Source organism: Diabrotica undecimpunctata, chromosome 9, assembly GCF_040954645.1.
Source record: "Diabrotica undecimpunctata isolate CICGRU chromosome 9, icDiaUnde3, whole genome shotgun sequence".
Lineage (NCBI taxonomy): Eukaryota > Metazoa > Arthropoda > Insecta > Coleoptera > Chrysomelidae > Diabrotica > Diabrotica undecimpunctata.
Genome location: NC_092811.1, coordinates 123902732 through 123920167, shown reverse-complemented (window position 1 = coordinate 123920167; position 17436 = coordinate 123902732). Strand labels below are relative to the sequence as shown.

At 33.3% G+C, this 17436-nt stretch overlaps 1 protein-coding gene across 1 annotated transcript; it reads right to left on the bottom strand.

The window, feature by feature from the left end:
• Positions 1-2161: 2161 nt before the first annotated feature.
• Positions 2162-15603, bottom strand: LOC140449976 (uncharacterized). The gene is made up of 2 exons (XM_072543393.1): positions 15232-15603; positions 2162-2512 (listed from the first exon to the last, which is right to left on the bottom strand). The coding sequence occupies exons 1-2, from the start codon at positions 15439-15441 to the stop codon at positions 2312-2314; spliced, it is 411 nt and encodes a 136-aa protein (XP_072399494.1). The 5' UTR covers positions 15442-15603; the 3' UTR covers positions 2162-2311.
• Positions 15604-17436: the final 1833 nt, after the last annotated feature.

Here is a 17436-nt window from a genome sequence, read left to right as displayed (position 1 = left end):
TTCAGAATAGCACGTTCTGAAAAACAAATAGAAATATTTGTGAACGGTGAAGTCATCAATAATTTGCGATATGCGGACAATACAGTACTCCTAGCTTCTAGTCAAGAAGATCTACAAACACTACTTGATAGTGTCGTTGAGAGTTGTAGGGAGGCAGGTCTGGATCTGAACATACGGAAAACCAAAATACTCGTAATAAGTAAACAACAGCATATAAAACCGTCTATATGTGTAAATAATACCCAACTTGAGCTGAGCAAGTTGATAAAATCGTTTACCTTGGACAGCAATTAAATTGTAACGCAGAAAGTCACGGCGAAATTAGATCTAGGATAGAGCAGGCTAGAGCTGCTTTTAGAAGGATGTCCAAGGTGTTATGTAACAGAGACCTAAAATTGGCATTGAGGATCCGCCTACTTCGCTGCTACGTGTTCTTGGTCTTATTTTATAGTGTCGAGTCTTGGACTGTGAATAAAATCGATCTAAATTGCCTTGACGCTTTCGAAATGTGGAGCTATAGAAGAATTTTAAAAGTTTCCTGGGTGGAGACGATTCGAAACTCCACAATAGTAGAACGTCTCAGCAAGACTACTGAGATCATAAAAGGATCAAGCAGAGAAAGCTGGAGTATTTCGGACATGTAATGAGAGGTCCTAAATATAGGTTGCTACAAAATATCATGCAAGGAAAAATAGCAGGCAAACGCAGTCCAGGACGAAAAAAACCTCATGGTTGAAGAACTTGCGAGATTGGTATGGTGTTGATACAAACATGCTATTTGGGGTGGCAGTGAATAAAATTTATATAGCTATGATGGTAACCAACGTTCTGAAAAGACATGGTAAATAAAGAAGAAGAAAACGACTCAACATCATTTTTATAGAAGTTACGGCTTAGCCAAAAATTAACAAACCTGATCTACTCTTCGGCCCAGAATACCTACCATGAGATATTAAATAAAGTCAATGAAGCACTCGGCACGATCCAAAGGAACAAAAAAGATACTTCATTGTGGTGGAAAAATGACATCGCTAATGCAGTACACAACAAGAAATAAGCATATCCGAAGTGGCTGCAAATAAACAACCCAGATAATAGACGAACATACGCAAGATCAAAAAGAGAAGTAAAAAATCTAGCAACTAAAGCAAAAAATGTTTCCTGGGAAAGTAAATGCAAAGAGCTTAACGAATATATTCTAGGGTTAACAAGATAAAGAGAAATATGGAAAACGATAAAAAACCTAAGAACAAACAGAACAGAAGGGAGTAGGATAGATTTAAGAGAAGAAAGATCTTGGATCGAACAATACTCAAAAGTTCTGACTGAAACAAGACCGCAATTTACGAACACTATTACAACAACATATGAAGTGGAATACGATGGAGACGATGAAATAACAGTACAGGAAGTCGAAGATGCAATACGAAGTCTAAAAAATCTTCTTCTTCTTCTTCTTGCAGCACTACAACCCTGGGTGGGTTTTGACTGACTGCACAACTTGATTCCAACTTGAACGGTCGTCCATAATAGTTAGGTCAGTGGACAGCCCCATTGTTCTTAGATCTGACCATATATTGTCTCTCTTCGCATTTGTGGAGGTCCTACGGGCCTTTTTCCTGTGGGGGCTTCCTCCCATGTTAACTTGACAAGGCGGTTATTAGGGAGTCTATGGACATGGCCAGCCCATCTAAGACGTTGGGATTTAATCTCTTGGACTATATCGCTCGCTCTATACATCTGCTTGACCTCAGCATTTGTTCTCATTCGGTATTGGTTGCTATTAATGTCGTGATAAGGCACAAAGATCCTGCTCAGGATTTTTCTCTCAAAAACATCTAAGTTTTCTTTCAGTTTCAGTCTAAAAAATCGAAAAGCAATAAAGTTAATAAATACACAAAAAGATTGACATTGTCAAACACAGAGGACAGAAAAAGTAAAGGACGGCCGCGTACAAGATGGATCGATGATGTGGAAAAAGACTTTGAGATTCTGAGGGTCAGATGATAAAGGGAAATTCCTAGTAGACAGGAGTGACGACTTCTCTGCGAGCAAGTCAAGATCTACAAAGATTGTCGAGCTAATTATGATGATAAAACTAAAATTGATAAAAAGCCGCCAAAAAAACCTGGTGACTAAAGTAAAAAAAAAAAACAAAAACTACAGTCGATTGCCCTTTTATTGACAAAAACGCAATGTTACAAAAATTAAAATAAATAATTTATATATACAATAATATCACAGATATGTCATTATCACAAGCGAGATACCGATTACACTTAACTGCTAACTTATGCACTTATAATACTATTTATTTTATAAGTTCATCGCTGATGACTTCACATGCACAAGAAGTATGATTTTCTGCTTGGAACTCTACGAACTTTTGTTTGGTTATCACCAAATAGTTCAGTGTTACAGTTTCGGTAGCACTCGGCTTGCATCTTTGATTGTACTTCGGGCAACACCCGGAACTTTCGCATCTGTGAAGGACTGTGTGGAAAGGACGTATCTGTAACAAAATTAACAATAATTAATAACAAGAATTATTAGTGTATAGGATTTTGGCCATTTATATTTCTACAGAGTGGACCAAAAGCCAAGAAACTCCTAATCGTATCAATAATCGTCTGACATTAGATTACATTATTATGAAAGACAAATAATAAAATAAACAAACAAACAACAACCAATTGATTACATATGTTAATTCATAAATTAAGGTCTAAATTTTGATATTAGTTTGTATTCCTGCATTTGATAAAGAGTATATAAATGATAGTTTTTACATAAAATAGGGTTGATGTTATTATTTATATTATTATTAAGGAATAAAACAAACGACTTAACTCAAGAATATATTAAAGCAAGAATTGTAACGAAATTAAAAGATAACAGGACACTATCAGAGGCAGAAAACACTTTAACATAAGCAGAACCAAAGTTTTTCTATTAATAAAAAATAGAGGGAACAAGAAACTTTCAAAAAAAAGAGAGGGTCTGGAAGACCAAAACTATACTAAATTTAGGTATGTCAAAATAAAATTAATATTTTGTAATATCTTCATCAGTATTAATAACAGCTTTTAGTCTTCGGTCCATCTGCGTGAAAGAAAATATGAAATTGTGTTCTTCAGAAAACTCTTCCCAAACCTGTTGTATACCTTGCCACAGCTCCTCAGCGTTTTGAGGTATAAAATTACGACGATACAAACGTTTTATAATAACCCCTCACACATTCTCGATTGGGTTTAAATCTGGACTATAGCTGGGCTATGTTAAGGTTTCGATGTTGTTATTCTGAAGCCACTGGTTTATTATATTTGCAGTGTGAACAGAACAATTATCTTGTTGGAGGATAAAATTATTTTCTGGATACAACTGTTCTACATTTAGAAACATGTGGTTTTTTAGAATATTCAGATAAGTCTGTCCAACAAACCTGTCATCAATACGCCATACCATTCTCATTTCTCTAGATGAAATCCATCCCCATAAATTAACGCTAAAATGACCAGCTGCTCGATATCTATCAACATATAGAGGTTTAAGTCTGTTAGTATCTTGTCTATACACCCCAATTTTGCTCTTTTTAGAAGATTGAAAAATTTTCTCATCTATAAATATTACCAAAATGTCCCTGTCCCAAAAATCTTGATTTTGTAGCTGATGGTTTAAAGCAAATATAAGTCTTGATTGCTTCTGTTGTGGTGTAAGAGCTTGTTTTTTACTGCAGTTCGGTACCTAAGACGCGATGCTTTCATTCTGCGCCAAGTTGTTGTCTTTCTTCCCGGAAACTGTGACATAATTCTTGCAATTTTCGCATCTTTAAAATGATTCTCTTCTAATCTCTCCAAAAGCGTACGATCTTCATGAGCGGTAGATATTTTTGGTATTCCAGAACCTTGCGTTCTTTCCAGAGTTTCTTGTTCTCTCCATCTTTTATTAATATTAAAAACTGTTGTTCTGCTTACGTTAAAATGGTTCGCTAAGGCAGATAGTGACCATCCATCTTCTACTCGTAATTTCGTTAAAATTTTTGCTTTTAGTTTTTTGCTAGCATATGGCGCCATTTTTTGAGATTAAACAGAATAAGTTATCTGACAAATTTTAAGATTTGGCAGTGACAGTCACCCCAAAGATAAAGTGTGGGTAGACGTTGAAATAAAAAAACCTTAGACAGGCATTAATTGAAGGGTGGTCTACTGTTTTGAAAAACCCACCAGGGAAAGGAAAATGTCTCATAGTTTTACATACCAAATCAGAGTAATGAAGGATTTTAGTAATGAAGGACTTTTACTTTTTGATGGAAGAAAGGTAGAAGATTACCACTAAGAACTGAATGCATCTGGTTTTGAAAATTGGTTTAGTAATATCTTGCAAAAATTACCAAAAAACGCTGTCATTTTAATGGATAATGCATCATATCACAGCCGAAACTTACAAACAATTCCGACAACAGCTTCAAAATTGAAAGATATGCAAGAATAATTACAAATAAATATTTCTTTTGATTTGAAGATGGTTATATTAGAACTTTTACATCTTGTAATCGAAAAAGATTAAAACGAAGCATGTTCGTGCTTCAGACAATTGTGTCGGTGTCATGATAGCACGTGGTCATCGAGTAGGTCACTCGTTCCCTACCTCCTAACTGCAATTGAAGAAGAATTTGAAAATCATCGTGGGCAGCTTAACGTGCTTCGCCGGACCTGCCTCTCCGTTGCGAAACGTTGCAGTAAAGGCATTGATCAAGATCGGCATCAATTTAAACACTTACAGTAACCCTTTTTCAAATCCCTTTTGTAATTTCTTTGAATACATTTATTTTTACGCTGCATTTTTACTCTCAATGCAAATTTGTTGCCTGACTTATTTCGACGACTGTATATCTTTTGAATTTCGTATATAGAAATAATAGGCGACTACCAAAGCGGACTCAGACCAGGAAGGTCGACCCTAGACCAGATAGTCGTTCTACGCCAGGTGTTGGAAAAAAACTGGGAATTCAACCGCGATACACCAAATCCTCGTGGACTTTAAACAAGCTTACGATTCTGTTAGCAGAGAAGCATTGTGGGAGACCATGGTAAAAATGGGAGTACCTGGAAAGTTGGTACGATTAGCACAGGTGAGCACAGTCCCCTGCTATTACATTTTGCACTGGAACATGCGGTAAGGAAAGCTCAACCACAACTGACAAACGGATTTGCCGCCCAAGTATTAAAAATACTATTGGCGTTTTCGGATGACGTAGACACAATTGCACAATCCACCAGAGATGCAAAAGAAGTTTTCACCCTATTCGACAACGGAGCCAAGGAAGTTGATCTGAAGGTGAACGAGGACAAGACCAGGTACATGGTCGTTACGAAGAACCCAAGATCAAGGGTTAGAAAAAACGTAACAATCAATTAATACAACTTTAAAGTCGTCAAAGAATTCAAGTACCTAGAAGCGATCATAACATCGGAAAATAAATATGAAAAGGACGTGGCAGTCAGGATCATTGCACAAAACAGGGCATATTACTCAATAATAACCGTACTTAAATCAACAATACTCTCAATACCAGCAAAAATAAGAGTGTACAAGACAATAATTCGTCCCACAATAACGTATGGAAGCGAGACATGGACTCTGAACCAGCGGGAAACGACAAAATTACTGGTACTGGAAAGAAAGATACTGCGGACTATCTATGGGCCTTGCAGAGAAGAGACAACAGAAGAATGAAGAAGAAGACACAATGATGAACTCCAGACAGTAAATGGAGATGAAAACATAGTACGCTACATTAAAGCAAACCGAATAAGATGAGCGGGCCACGTACTAAGATCGAGTGACGAAAGACTCCTGAACGCCACGTTCTGGGAAAGGCCCGATGGCAGAAGATCATTTAGCCGCCCAAGAAAGAGATGGATGGACGCAGTAGCCAGTGATCTACGCAAAATGTGAATACAGCAATGGGAAATAGCTGCTCAGGACCGACAACAATGGAGGGAAATAGTAAACGCGGCCAAGACTCACATAGAGTGTAGAGCCAAAGGATGATGATGATATAATAACAAAAGAACCACTACCAATCTGCTCCAGTTGCTCTGATACACTGACCCTTAAACATATCCTACTTGATTGTCCGCAATGTGATATTTGCAAGGTGATATCAACAATAGGTTATTATTAATAACCTATTGTTGATGTGGGTTTTATGTTTAAATTAAAATGACTTTGTTTACAATATGTTTTTATATTGTTTTTATCATTAAATTTATATTACTTTTCAATAACAATACAAGTAGTTGCTGATTTTTATTTTATTACCTATTTTACATTAAAACAAGATCGATGTTTAAATATAGATAATCTCATTGTGTGGTTTTCATTTATATCAGCTAATATAGTAAAACCAGTTGTAGAAACTTCCCAATCTATATATAATTGATGGGAATTCTACAGAAATTTTAAGTTTGTATTTTCCTCCCATTTATTAGTTTCCTTCTAATTGATATATTATTGAAAATTATAATTTTGTTAGTGTATTGTAAAATGAAATAAAGAAAGCTATTAAAATTTTCTTCTTCTAGTTCTGTGTTTTTTAATACGCTATGGTCAACTATTAATGTTTAATTTAGTCTTTAGCTATTTCTTATCATTACAAAGATTAATAAAATTGACTAATATGGTGACAAAAGAAGATGTCAAAAGAGTGGAATAAGAATAAGCCACAATTAAAGGTTAAAATACGTTTATTGACGTTTCAATTTCCACTTCGGAAATCGTTCTTAAAATACAAACATTAGTAAATTAAAAAAATTTAATTTAAAATTAAATTTTGTTTTTTGTTACTTAGTGAAAAATTCTTCTAATCAAATCACAATATTAATATTAAAAAGGGAATTATTAAATCCTTATACGATAGAGCCAAAATTACTTGTTCTCACGAAAATTCGTTCTTGGAGGAAAAACATTTGTTAACATCTGTTTTATTAAAAAATGATTATCCTTTATCGTTTATAAATAAGTTTTTTCAACAATCGATCGAATAGAACAAAACAACTTAGAACGAGATCCTACAGCATATGCAAGGAATAATACGAGGAAAATAACAATACCATACATAAAAGGATTATCGGAAAAGCTTAAAAGGATAGGAAATAAATTCAACATTTCAACAACATTCAAAACAACAAACACGTTGAGATCTATTTTGTCCAAAACCAAACCTAACAATGAACAAGAAAGGACAAAGAATTGCATTTATAAAATACCTTGTGAATGCGATCAGTTTTATTTAGGTGAAACATCAAGACCATTAAATGTTAGAATAAGTGAACATCAATCCTATATTAAAAATAGAGAATTTGATAGATCTCAAATCTGTAAACACGCATGGGATAATCAACATAGGGTTCAATGGAATGATTCAAATATAGTCCTAAAAGAAACGGATGGTAAAAAGAGAAAAATCAAAGAAGCGGCTCTAATCATGCTAAATGAGACCAATTGTGTCGCGAATTCCTCGGCAGAATGTAGTAGGATCTGGTTACCCATATTGAAAGAGGAAGTTATTAAAAGGAAAATAGCAGTATTGGTAAGTCAGTAACATGTAGAGAATACATCATTTATGTTTTTTAAATAACAAACATATAAAATCGGAATTTGGTGTTTATTGAAGGTAAACTAAATGCACGATCAAATACTTACCATGTCGGGATAGTATTATGAGGTTTTTTTCCTGGTTTTTCCCTCATAATTTACTATGGAATCACTAACAGGAGAATTTTACTGTCATCATGGCATGTATTTGTCTTTTTAAAGACGAATTACATGTTATGATCTTTTCTGACGGATATTCTCAAGTTAAAGTTGATTTCATGTAATCGAATGAACTATCTTATAAGTAAAGTCGTCCCAGGAACGCAACTCAACAATATTTAATTTACTAATGTTTGTATTTTGAGAACGATTTCCGAAGTGGAAATTGAAACGTCAATAAACGTATTTTAACCTTTAATTGTGGCTTATTCCCATTTAAATATAAATTAATTTAAAATGCCACAAGAAAATAGTTTCAGAACAGTGGAATAAGAGTATCATCTGCACAATCCATAAAAAGGACGATAAACTCCTTTGTCAAAACTATAGGGAAATCATATTGCTGTGTTGTGGATATAAAATATTTAGGTACCAGTATACTTAATCATAGAATACAACTCCTCGCAGAGAAGATCAAATAACTGAGATATGAATATTCAAGACCATCATCCGACCGATAGTGAATTATGGACGTGAAACTCATTATCATCAGATCATCAAATGGAAATATAATTGTACGAAAAACTACGCCACTATTTGCAAAATCTATGTAGCTTTTTTCACCTGACTGTTGGTATGTTGTTAATACAGTCGAACCCGCTTATTAGAATAGCGGTTTTAGAAATATCCTGGTTTAAGGAATAGAAATTTGAGGTCTCAAAACGTTTCCATTTGCTCCTTAATAAATTTATCCGTTTATTGGAATACATTTTAATGAAATAATACTTCTTAATCGAATATTTTTCAGATAAACGAAGAACTTTTTATGTACAATTTCCTAAAAATTCAAATGATGTCTGCTTTATTCGGGTCTGTCAGCTATCTGTTATGAGTACCAATTCGATACTTCTCTGAAACATCCACAGTTCATAAAGCACTTTTTAGATTCTCTAAAAATTTCTATTGCCCACCCACTTCGTTTCCTGTTAATATCTACATTTTTAGAAACAGTTAATTTAAAATTCACCCAGATACCTACTTATTTGCAAGTGAATCATGGCATTGTTAAATTCAAGGAGAAAGGACCTTACTTTAAAAGAAAAAGTTAATGTAATTGAATACCTGCATAGTATGTAAGTACTATTATTAGGTATAACGTATGGTCCTAAAGTTTTGGGAAAAATTTCACCTGGTCTGATTAAGAAGCAAAATGCATTTAACAAAGAAGGCCATGGAATTGAAATGTCATCAGTTATTGACATTTAATAAACAAAGCAGAATATTTTGGTTTGTGCTCTGCAAAATGTCTTATAAAATTGATATTCGTCGAGGTGTTTATAATATGTTTGGGCGAATGTCGAAACGAGATATTGTTAATATTTATAGAGATCAAAACATAAGCAAATTGACAATTTATCGCACAATCAGAGAATGTGAAGAAGGGATACCATGTGTTAACTTGCGTAAAAGTGGCCGACCGCGGATTTTGAACCATATAAGAGAGGCAAGACTGATTGAAGCAGCTAAGAACAAAATTGGGGTCTCACAGCGAAAACTGGCCAGAAGATTTCATGTTGGAAAGACTACAGTATACAGGACCCTATCCAGTAACAATATTATCTACCGGAAAAGAAGGAAAGCTCCAAAATACACAGAGGATCCATTAGAGAGAATTCCGAGATGTTGCCGCGCGTTAAGGCGAGTGCATTTCGTCAACAAGTCAAAACTTTACTTTACCTTTGTACCGAAAGCAGACAATCCCCTCAACCTACCTCAGGCTCGTCCAATTGAAGAGTTCTGGGCAATATTAAGTCGGAAAGTCTATAATAACGGATGGGAAGTACAAAATCAGGAACAGTTAAGACGCCGCATATATACAAAAATTAGACAAATTGACGCCGAGGTCGTCCAAAGGATGATGCAACGTGTCAGGGGAATTATTAGGCAAATCGAAAATAATGGTCGCTTGTCTGTCATTTGAATTTTGATTTATAATAAGGATAGTTAAGTTAAATTATTGAATAATTTAATAAAAATATAAGATTATTGTGGTCAGAGTTATATGCTTTTGAAATTTTTCCCAAAACTTTAGGACCATACGTTATTCGGTCAACTTATTTCAACTAGGCACCAATGATCAGTTATTAGAATATCCCGGTTATAGGAATATTTTTTTTGGCCACGAAGGCTATTCCAATAAGCGGATTCGACTGTATTCCATTCATGATGCCGCTACCTAACCTCATCTCCAAAATCGTTCAATTCGTATAAAATGTACTCTAGGCTATATTAGTACCTACAGAAAAATATACAATTGTTTTGCTTTATAATATTTCAAATTTCTAAGAAACCAATTTGCGATTTTATAATCTTATTTTTATAATTCTACGATAACACGCAAATAACTGATCTGTTTATCTCGAGCATCTTGACAGTTTTATCTTCAATAAAATTTGTTTTGACAATAGTATTATAATTTTCTTAAACATGAGATAAGTTTGTTTGTTATTGAAGTCAAAAAACTTGAAGATTCGTTTTTAATAACTCAGGTGATATTATCAAATGATGACCTTTTTTGATACTAGAAAAGGGATGGAACATGGTATAGGGACATTTACAAGAGAATCAAACAGCAAAGATATCATGAATAAATGAAATTAGAGTTAAGAAATGACTTAAAAATTAAATACGTAAAATAGACACAAAGGCAAATATGGTAAAAGAAAAGGCTTTCTGCGCGTTGACCAAATTTTATATGTCATGGCATGTCATGTCCAAATTCCAATACTAGGATGGTATTAATACTTAAAAAGCAAAATGATTCCTTGCTCGACTTGAACACGTGGTTCTTGTCAATTAAAACGACACAGACCAAAGAGTTGGTCTTGGAGTTCTTTGACCAAGAGGTGCAAAATGAAATTGTAAATTTCTTTGTAAAACTAAAAAGGAAAAGAAAAAAAAAAGCAAAAAAAATAAAAAAAAAATAAAAAAGTTAAAATAAATAAGAAAAAGAAAAATTTGCTCACAGATTAACTTTTTACCAATACTTTAAGCATTGTAATCGTGAAGAAGGGTGAGTTTTCAATTAAGTTTAAATAAATTATTATAGTTAAAAAAAATTGTCTTAGTAATTATTGGTCTTTACCAAAGCCATCTAATTATTAAAAAAATTTATATTAATGTACAAATTTCATTTTTTCCCTGACCGTCAAGCGGAAGAGACCGAGCTCCCGACGTTAAATTCACTGCAGTGTTGTTAAGTATTTAAATATTTTTTTGAAGTGAAATGGCTACATTTAACAAACTTACTCTTGACTGGCTACAACAACAAACGGCTTCAGAAAAAAAGCTCTTGTAATTTTCTACCATAAAAACATAGATGGTCCGAATTGAGTAAATTCAGTCAATATAGAATGCTATGATTTTAACAATAATTCACAAAACTAACAATAGCTTGAAGTTTATTAAAAAGTTTTGTAAAATAAATTGTATTAAATAAAAAACTGATATTTGTTTTATGTATTTTTAAAAGCTCTATAATAAAGATTGAGAAATTAGCACCGTTACTCCCTGCTGCAGTCTATATTACAAGGTAAAGTCAAAGGTAAGTGAGGATCCGGTAGAAGGAGAATATCATGGTTGCGGAATTTAAGAACATGGTTTAAGAAAACCTCAACGGAGCTGTTTCGAGCCGCAGCGAGCAAGGTCATGATTGCCAATATGATTTCCAACATCCGAAACGGATAGAAACCAGAAGAAGAAGAAGATAATAAAGATGATTTTTATTGAAAAAGGGCGAATTACTGCTTTACTGATGAGGAGCTACGACAATAGAAAATCCTAAAGTGAAGTAGTTAACATGTTCGACAATACTTTCCCAAACCATTACCCTATCCATAAGGACTTTACAAAAAATTGTAAAGTGTTTTGAGGAAACTAGACGAGTATTAGACGATGAAGAGAACTTCGACAACATAATATATTTTTCCGACGAAGCAATATTTACACTATGTGTGAATCTAAATTGCCAAATTTAAAGGTAATGGAGTGAAGTAAATTCAGACTGGATACGTGAAAATCATACTTAAAGACCACAAAGTGGCTACTGAGTTAATTAGGCCGTTTTTGTAGAAGAAAATCTCCTCCTCCTCATTCCTTGAGCCCTTTTCGTGACGTGGTGACACTTTAAACATTATTAGCTTGCTGTCTCCATTGGCTGCGATCTTGTGCCACACGAACGGCTTTATGTAGGGATTTTCTCACCAGAGCCTTCATTTGGTCTGCCCATCTTCTTCTGGTCTGGTCTTCTAGCTGTGTGGCCGAAATAAACTAGGTATTGTTGGTTTCGTTTTTTGAATACCCTGTCTTTTATACAAAGCTCTCCCAGAATTGATAGGTTAGTTCCGTGTTTGGTCCAGGACACGCATAGAACTCTTCTATAGACCCACATTTCGAATCCTAGAAGGAAATCTAAGACGCGATAATTATGTCCAGTTTTAATAAAATATGGATTCAGCCTTGGACCTCCAGACGGACGACGCTCTAGATCATTTTGGTGTACATGTTCGGCGTTATTTAGATCAGACATTTTTCATTAGACATTTAGTATTAAATGTCCTCCTTGTTCGCCCGATTTGAATCCTAAAGATTATTTTTAATGAGGATACTTGAAAAGTAGAATTTATTAAACTTATCCAGTAAGTGTTGCAGAGCTAAGGCCAAGAATTATCGATGAATCCATATTAATTTCTAAAAAAACATGGAGAAATGTAATAGATGCATTCTAGGCCCTGGTTTTATTTTTTTTAAATATTTCTGAATACACAAAACCGAAAATATTGTACACTGTTGAACTGGTATTGAAGTGGAAATTTCAATAAAGGTACAATATACAGAGTATATTGTATTTAAAAAGCCAAAGTGACTAATGATATCAGAAAAATGGTAAATGTGGCAACGCTACAAACATCAAATTTCTAATCTTCATAGGCAAGATAGATGGATCCCTGTTTTGGTATAAATCGGTCCATCCAGTTAAGAGACAATTAAGTGTTTTCCCACTTTTGGTCTACTCTGTAAAGTGTAATACTCCCGTAATCATTTTTGTGATGTTCTGTGTCATTGAGTGAATCAGAATGACAGATTGTTAGAAGTAGAGGTTAAGATGTATAGGTTATTGTGCCGAAGCATGGTAGAAATGTAGTCTAAGTAGTGTGTATTCATATTGAGTTTAAAATAAAGCTAAGGAACAAAGAGTTTGAGAGTTTTATTCTACAATCCGACAGGTTATGGGCCCAGAAAACTATAGAAATAAAATATTTCAAGTGCAGCAAAGAATACATTTAATATTGATCTTCTGAATGGGGCCAGTTATTCTGCAAAGAAATAAAGAATTAAAGTTATTTTGAAAGAAAAAGAAGTTGAACAATGGATTACTACGGAGTTCAATGACAATAATTATACAGAAGAGTCACAAAAGTCGTATAGATGACAATCAATTAGAGGTTATTTAAGATAAACCAACAGCTTATAATATGTGGCATGCTTTGCAAAGAAATTAATATCTATGAAATTAAAAGAGGTCAATGATCCGGAGCAATTTTTTAGTAAGTTCGATGATGTAACAAGACAATTGAAGACAACAGGAGTGAAAATCAGGGAGGAAGATTTAGTATGTAACTTACTACTCTCAATGCCACCATTCTTCGAAACAGTTATTGCAATTATAGTAAATTTAAAACCAAAAGAGTTAACAATTGAATTGGCAAAAAAAGAATAGATCTCCATCCAGTACTACAAAATATGAAAAACCAGCAGTTTTTTAATGAAAACCGTAGTTTGTTACAGATGTCACAAGTCAGGGCATATGCAAAAGGATTATAGAGTAAATGCATAGACATAAAATAAGAGAGCACCCATGAGAGGATTTAATAAAGGATACAGAAGAAGTGGTCAAATGAGAGGAAGTACCAGAGGTAAGATTTTTAAAGGCCAGAGAGGAGGTAGTGGTCACCAATCAAGACAAAGATCTTCAAACCAAGGAAATTACACTTTACATACTCTGTATATATAGATATAAAGTGAGGGGATGAAGTCGTTTCCCCTGTTAACTCGGGTATTTTAAAGATAAAACAAAATCACTCAGACACGTCGATTTTTAAACTTGTTCTAATATTTAATGGTATTAATCAAAGTTTCGATATTTCTATGAACCCACATTAGCTGACAGTCACATCTACATTTTTTTTTAAATATCAAAGGGGTCATGTAACAATTTTTTTAAAAGGTTGTCAAAATCTTGTTTCAAAACTATATTACACTATACACTTCATTTAAATGGCCACGTTCACCGTAAGAATGCCAGGTACTGGCTGACACAAAACCTCGTTTGTTTCTTGAAGGTCATACACAATTTTCGGAAAAGTTAAATATACAAGATAATTATCTTGTGAGCCTAATAGTCAATATTAGTAATAAAAGTTTAAATTGCGATATACCTGTGATTTTCCCGGACGATGTATTGAACGACGTGGACCCATAGAATGACCACCGAGATCACTGGATCTTATCCCATTAGATTTTTTCATGTTGGGTTGTCTTAAGTTCAAGATATAATAGACAAATCCACAAAACATTGATCATCTACGTCAGAGAGTTATTTATACAAGAATGTAACAACTTAACTAGAGAAATGTTAGGATTGTTGAAGAAGAAACAAAAATAGGTTATACTATTGGCTCAACTGATGAATGGACAACATTTTGAACACTAAAATTGAGTTTTCTCATTAAAATTTATTATTGTAATAGTTTTTACTATTTAAAATTAAATTAAAAATTTTTACTATTTAATCGGTTAATAAATAAGCAAAATTATTATTGTAATATTTTTTTGAAATCAAATTCTGACAACCTTTCAAAGAAAATGTCACATGACAAACTTTGCAATTTAAAAAAATTGAGGATGTGGCTATTCATCGAAATACCGAAAGTTTAATGCCATTAGATATTAGAATAAGTTTACAAATCTGTGTGTTATTTTATTTTGCAATTAAACTAGATTATTTTAATTTTTTTTAAATACTGAAAAAACCAAGAACTATTTCATTTTGGTAAACATGTAAACATTCAAAAAAAAATCACAACTCGATACTTCGCAATTAAGAATTCAAAGAATATAAAAAAATGAACTTAACGATCTCTTTTAAATAGTTAAAATGCATATAGTAAATATTAAGTGGCACGTGATCGCTTACTTATGAATATTACATTAAAAAAAAGCAAAGTAAGTGAATGTCATATGGAAGAACAAACACGTGATCAATAATATTAAAATAAAAATTACTAGAAAACAGCGAGAATAAACTAAATAAATATTAATGCTTTTGCTTATGAAAAAAATGAACAATTTATACCATATTCAATCTATATCCTTTCCCTTGCGGTTTTAAACAAATATATTAATTTTACTTACATCTCTCATGTCCATTTTGTACTTTTCCTCCCACAGGTCGTCTCCAATAATTTCCCTCAGGTACATCACTTTGGGTTGAGGATCGTGACAAGGATATTTGCTTAGAGAAACCCTTTTAATGTGTTCACTAACTTCATCCATATTTGCGCCAATGCATATTGCTCCAACCGCCACCAAAACAAAAACTATTATCACTTTTAAATTACACATCTTGAAAATACTGTGTGAATTACTAAATTCAGAGATTATTTCTAGTGAATATTCTGCAACTTGTGTGAGATGTCCTCGCGGTACCACTTGAAATGCTCAAGGATATTTTTGTCGCGTATTCTCGTTTTGAATGAGTTGATAATGTTTGGAAGCCGGCAATTTATAGTATGTGTGGAATAGCGGTGTTGTTGATACCTACCGCAAGCTGGTTTTCATTATGAGCATGATTAACTGCGTGGGGATTCCAAGTTTTGAACTCCTTGGGCTCGCACCTGATGAAGAAACGATGTGAATCTCGAAATGAATCGTCAAAAATCAATGCAAATGCAATCGGGTTGGGGTATCGGGATTTTTATAATTTTTAAAGGAAATGGAGCAATAATTTTCTTTCAAAAGAATAAACTAGTGGGAAAGACATGGGCGAAATAATTCTGCTAAAATGTAAAAGAGTTACTAGGTAAAGAAAACATAAAACTATTTCCCGTGACCATTGACGTTTTACTCTTTTTATGAATTATTTAAAAATATACATTTTTAAAGTTGACTAATTTTATATTTCGGCGTCTAAATGATAAGCTATTTTCTCATTATGCACTCGCATTGTATAATACTTAATATCTTCTCTTATTTTTCATTCCAAAAATTAGGTAGTTTATTGATCCGGCATTGATCTTACTCCTTTTCTCAAAAAAACATCATACAGTTCTACTTTTTTCGCTATTTGCAATCAATTTTCATCCATTTTATTTATATGTTGTATCCATTTTGTTCTTTTGAACTTCTCCGTTTATCTGTCTATCAAATCTGGTAATACCTTTCACTTTTCTAAAAAATTTCATTTCACTAGCTTGAATTCTAGAATTACTTCTGCGTCATTGCCTTTCATCTTACACCTTTCACATTTTTATAACAATGTAGATACATTCATTGTTTCATTTTCTTGTTTAGAGGTCTAACAGATCGTATTTCATTCAGTTTATTTATGAAAGATATTAAGTCGCCGATTTAATATGTTTCACAAATAAACATTCATCTACCAATTTGACAGAATACATATCACCTCTAACCTAACTTTTGTTTGTTTGTCCTCTGTCGTTGCTAAAGCATTATTGTTGCTTTACATTCGTATTTTAGTAACAAATGATGAGTGATGAGTACAAAGTCAATAGAATTAAAAATGCAATACTTTCTGGAGCAGAGTATGCTAATTACAAAGGCAATAAAACAGGAACACCGTGCAGGTAAATAGTTGTAACTAATATAGATAGGCAAGTTATGTTAAATTAGGTTATATTTTAGCTCCAAGATGAAATGCTGGGATAAAATTATGGAAAAACAGCGTCAGGAGATTTTGAAGAAAATATATTCCTTCAATACAAAAAAAACGAACAAGATATTTACCTACAGAGTTTAATCGAGGCCATTCCTATAAAAAAATCGAAGACCAAGAAAATTAGAGAACAAGAGGAAAACACAGTATAGACAACAACAGTTGTTATCTATACTGTGAGGAAAATATAATTTAAAGAGAGAGCCAGTTCATTTGTTTATAACGTTCATTTGGGAGAACGTAAAATAATGATCTGCAAGAACGCGTTTGAAAGCTTCCATGACGTAACATCAATCAAAATTAATCGCTTACAAAATTTACTACTTTTGGGAAAAACTCCTGAAGATAAGAGAGGGCAGCAGAATAACAGGAAAACCATTCCAGCCAACACTGTTGCTTAAATAATGGACCACATTCAATGCTTTCCCTTAAAAAAAGTCATTATTCTACGCAAGAAGTCGAATATCTTTGTTCAAACCTGAACATAAAAATTATGTACGATCTTTTTAAAACTATGTACCCTGACATAAAAGTAGGATATCCATTCTATTACAAAAATTTTAAACAGAATTTAACTACCGCTTTGGACGGACACAACAGAACTATGTAAAGCGAGTAAGTGCACATTACTTTGTTTAACATTCGACGTTAGGCAGAATATTTTA

What these genes read in the sequence shown, in the direction of transcription:
- LOC140449976 (XM_072543393.1), bottom strand. Translation starts at nt 15,441, where the DNA reads ATGTGTAATTTAAAAGTGATAATAGTTTTTGTTTTGGTGGCGGTTGGA. An exon ending in ACAAAATGGACATGAGAGAT is followed by an intron (nt 2,513 to 15,231) that starts GTAAGTAAAATT and finishes ATTTTGTTACAG; the next exon opens with ATACGTCCTTTCCACACAGT.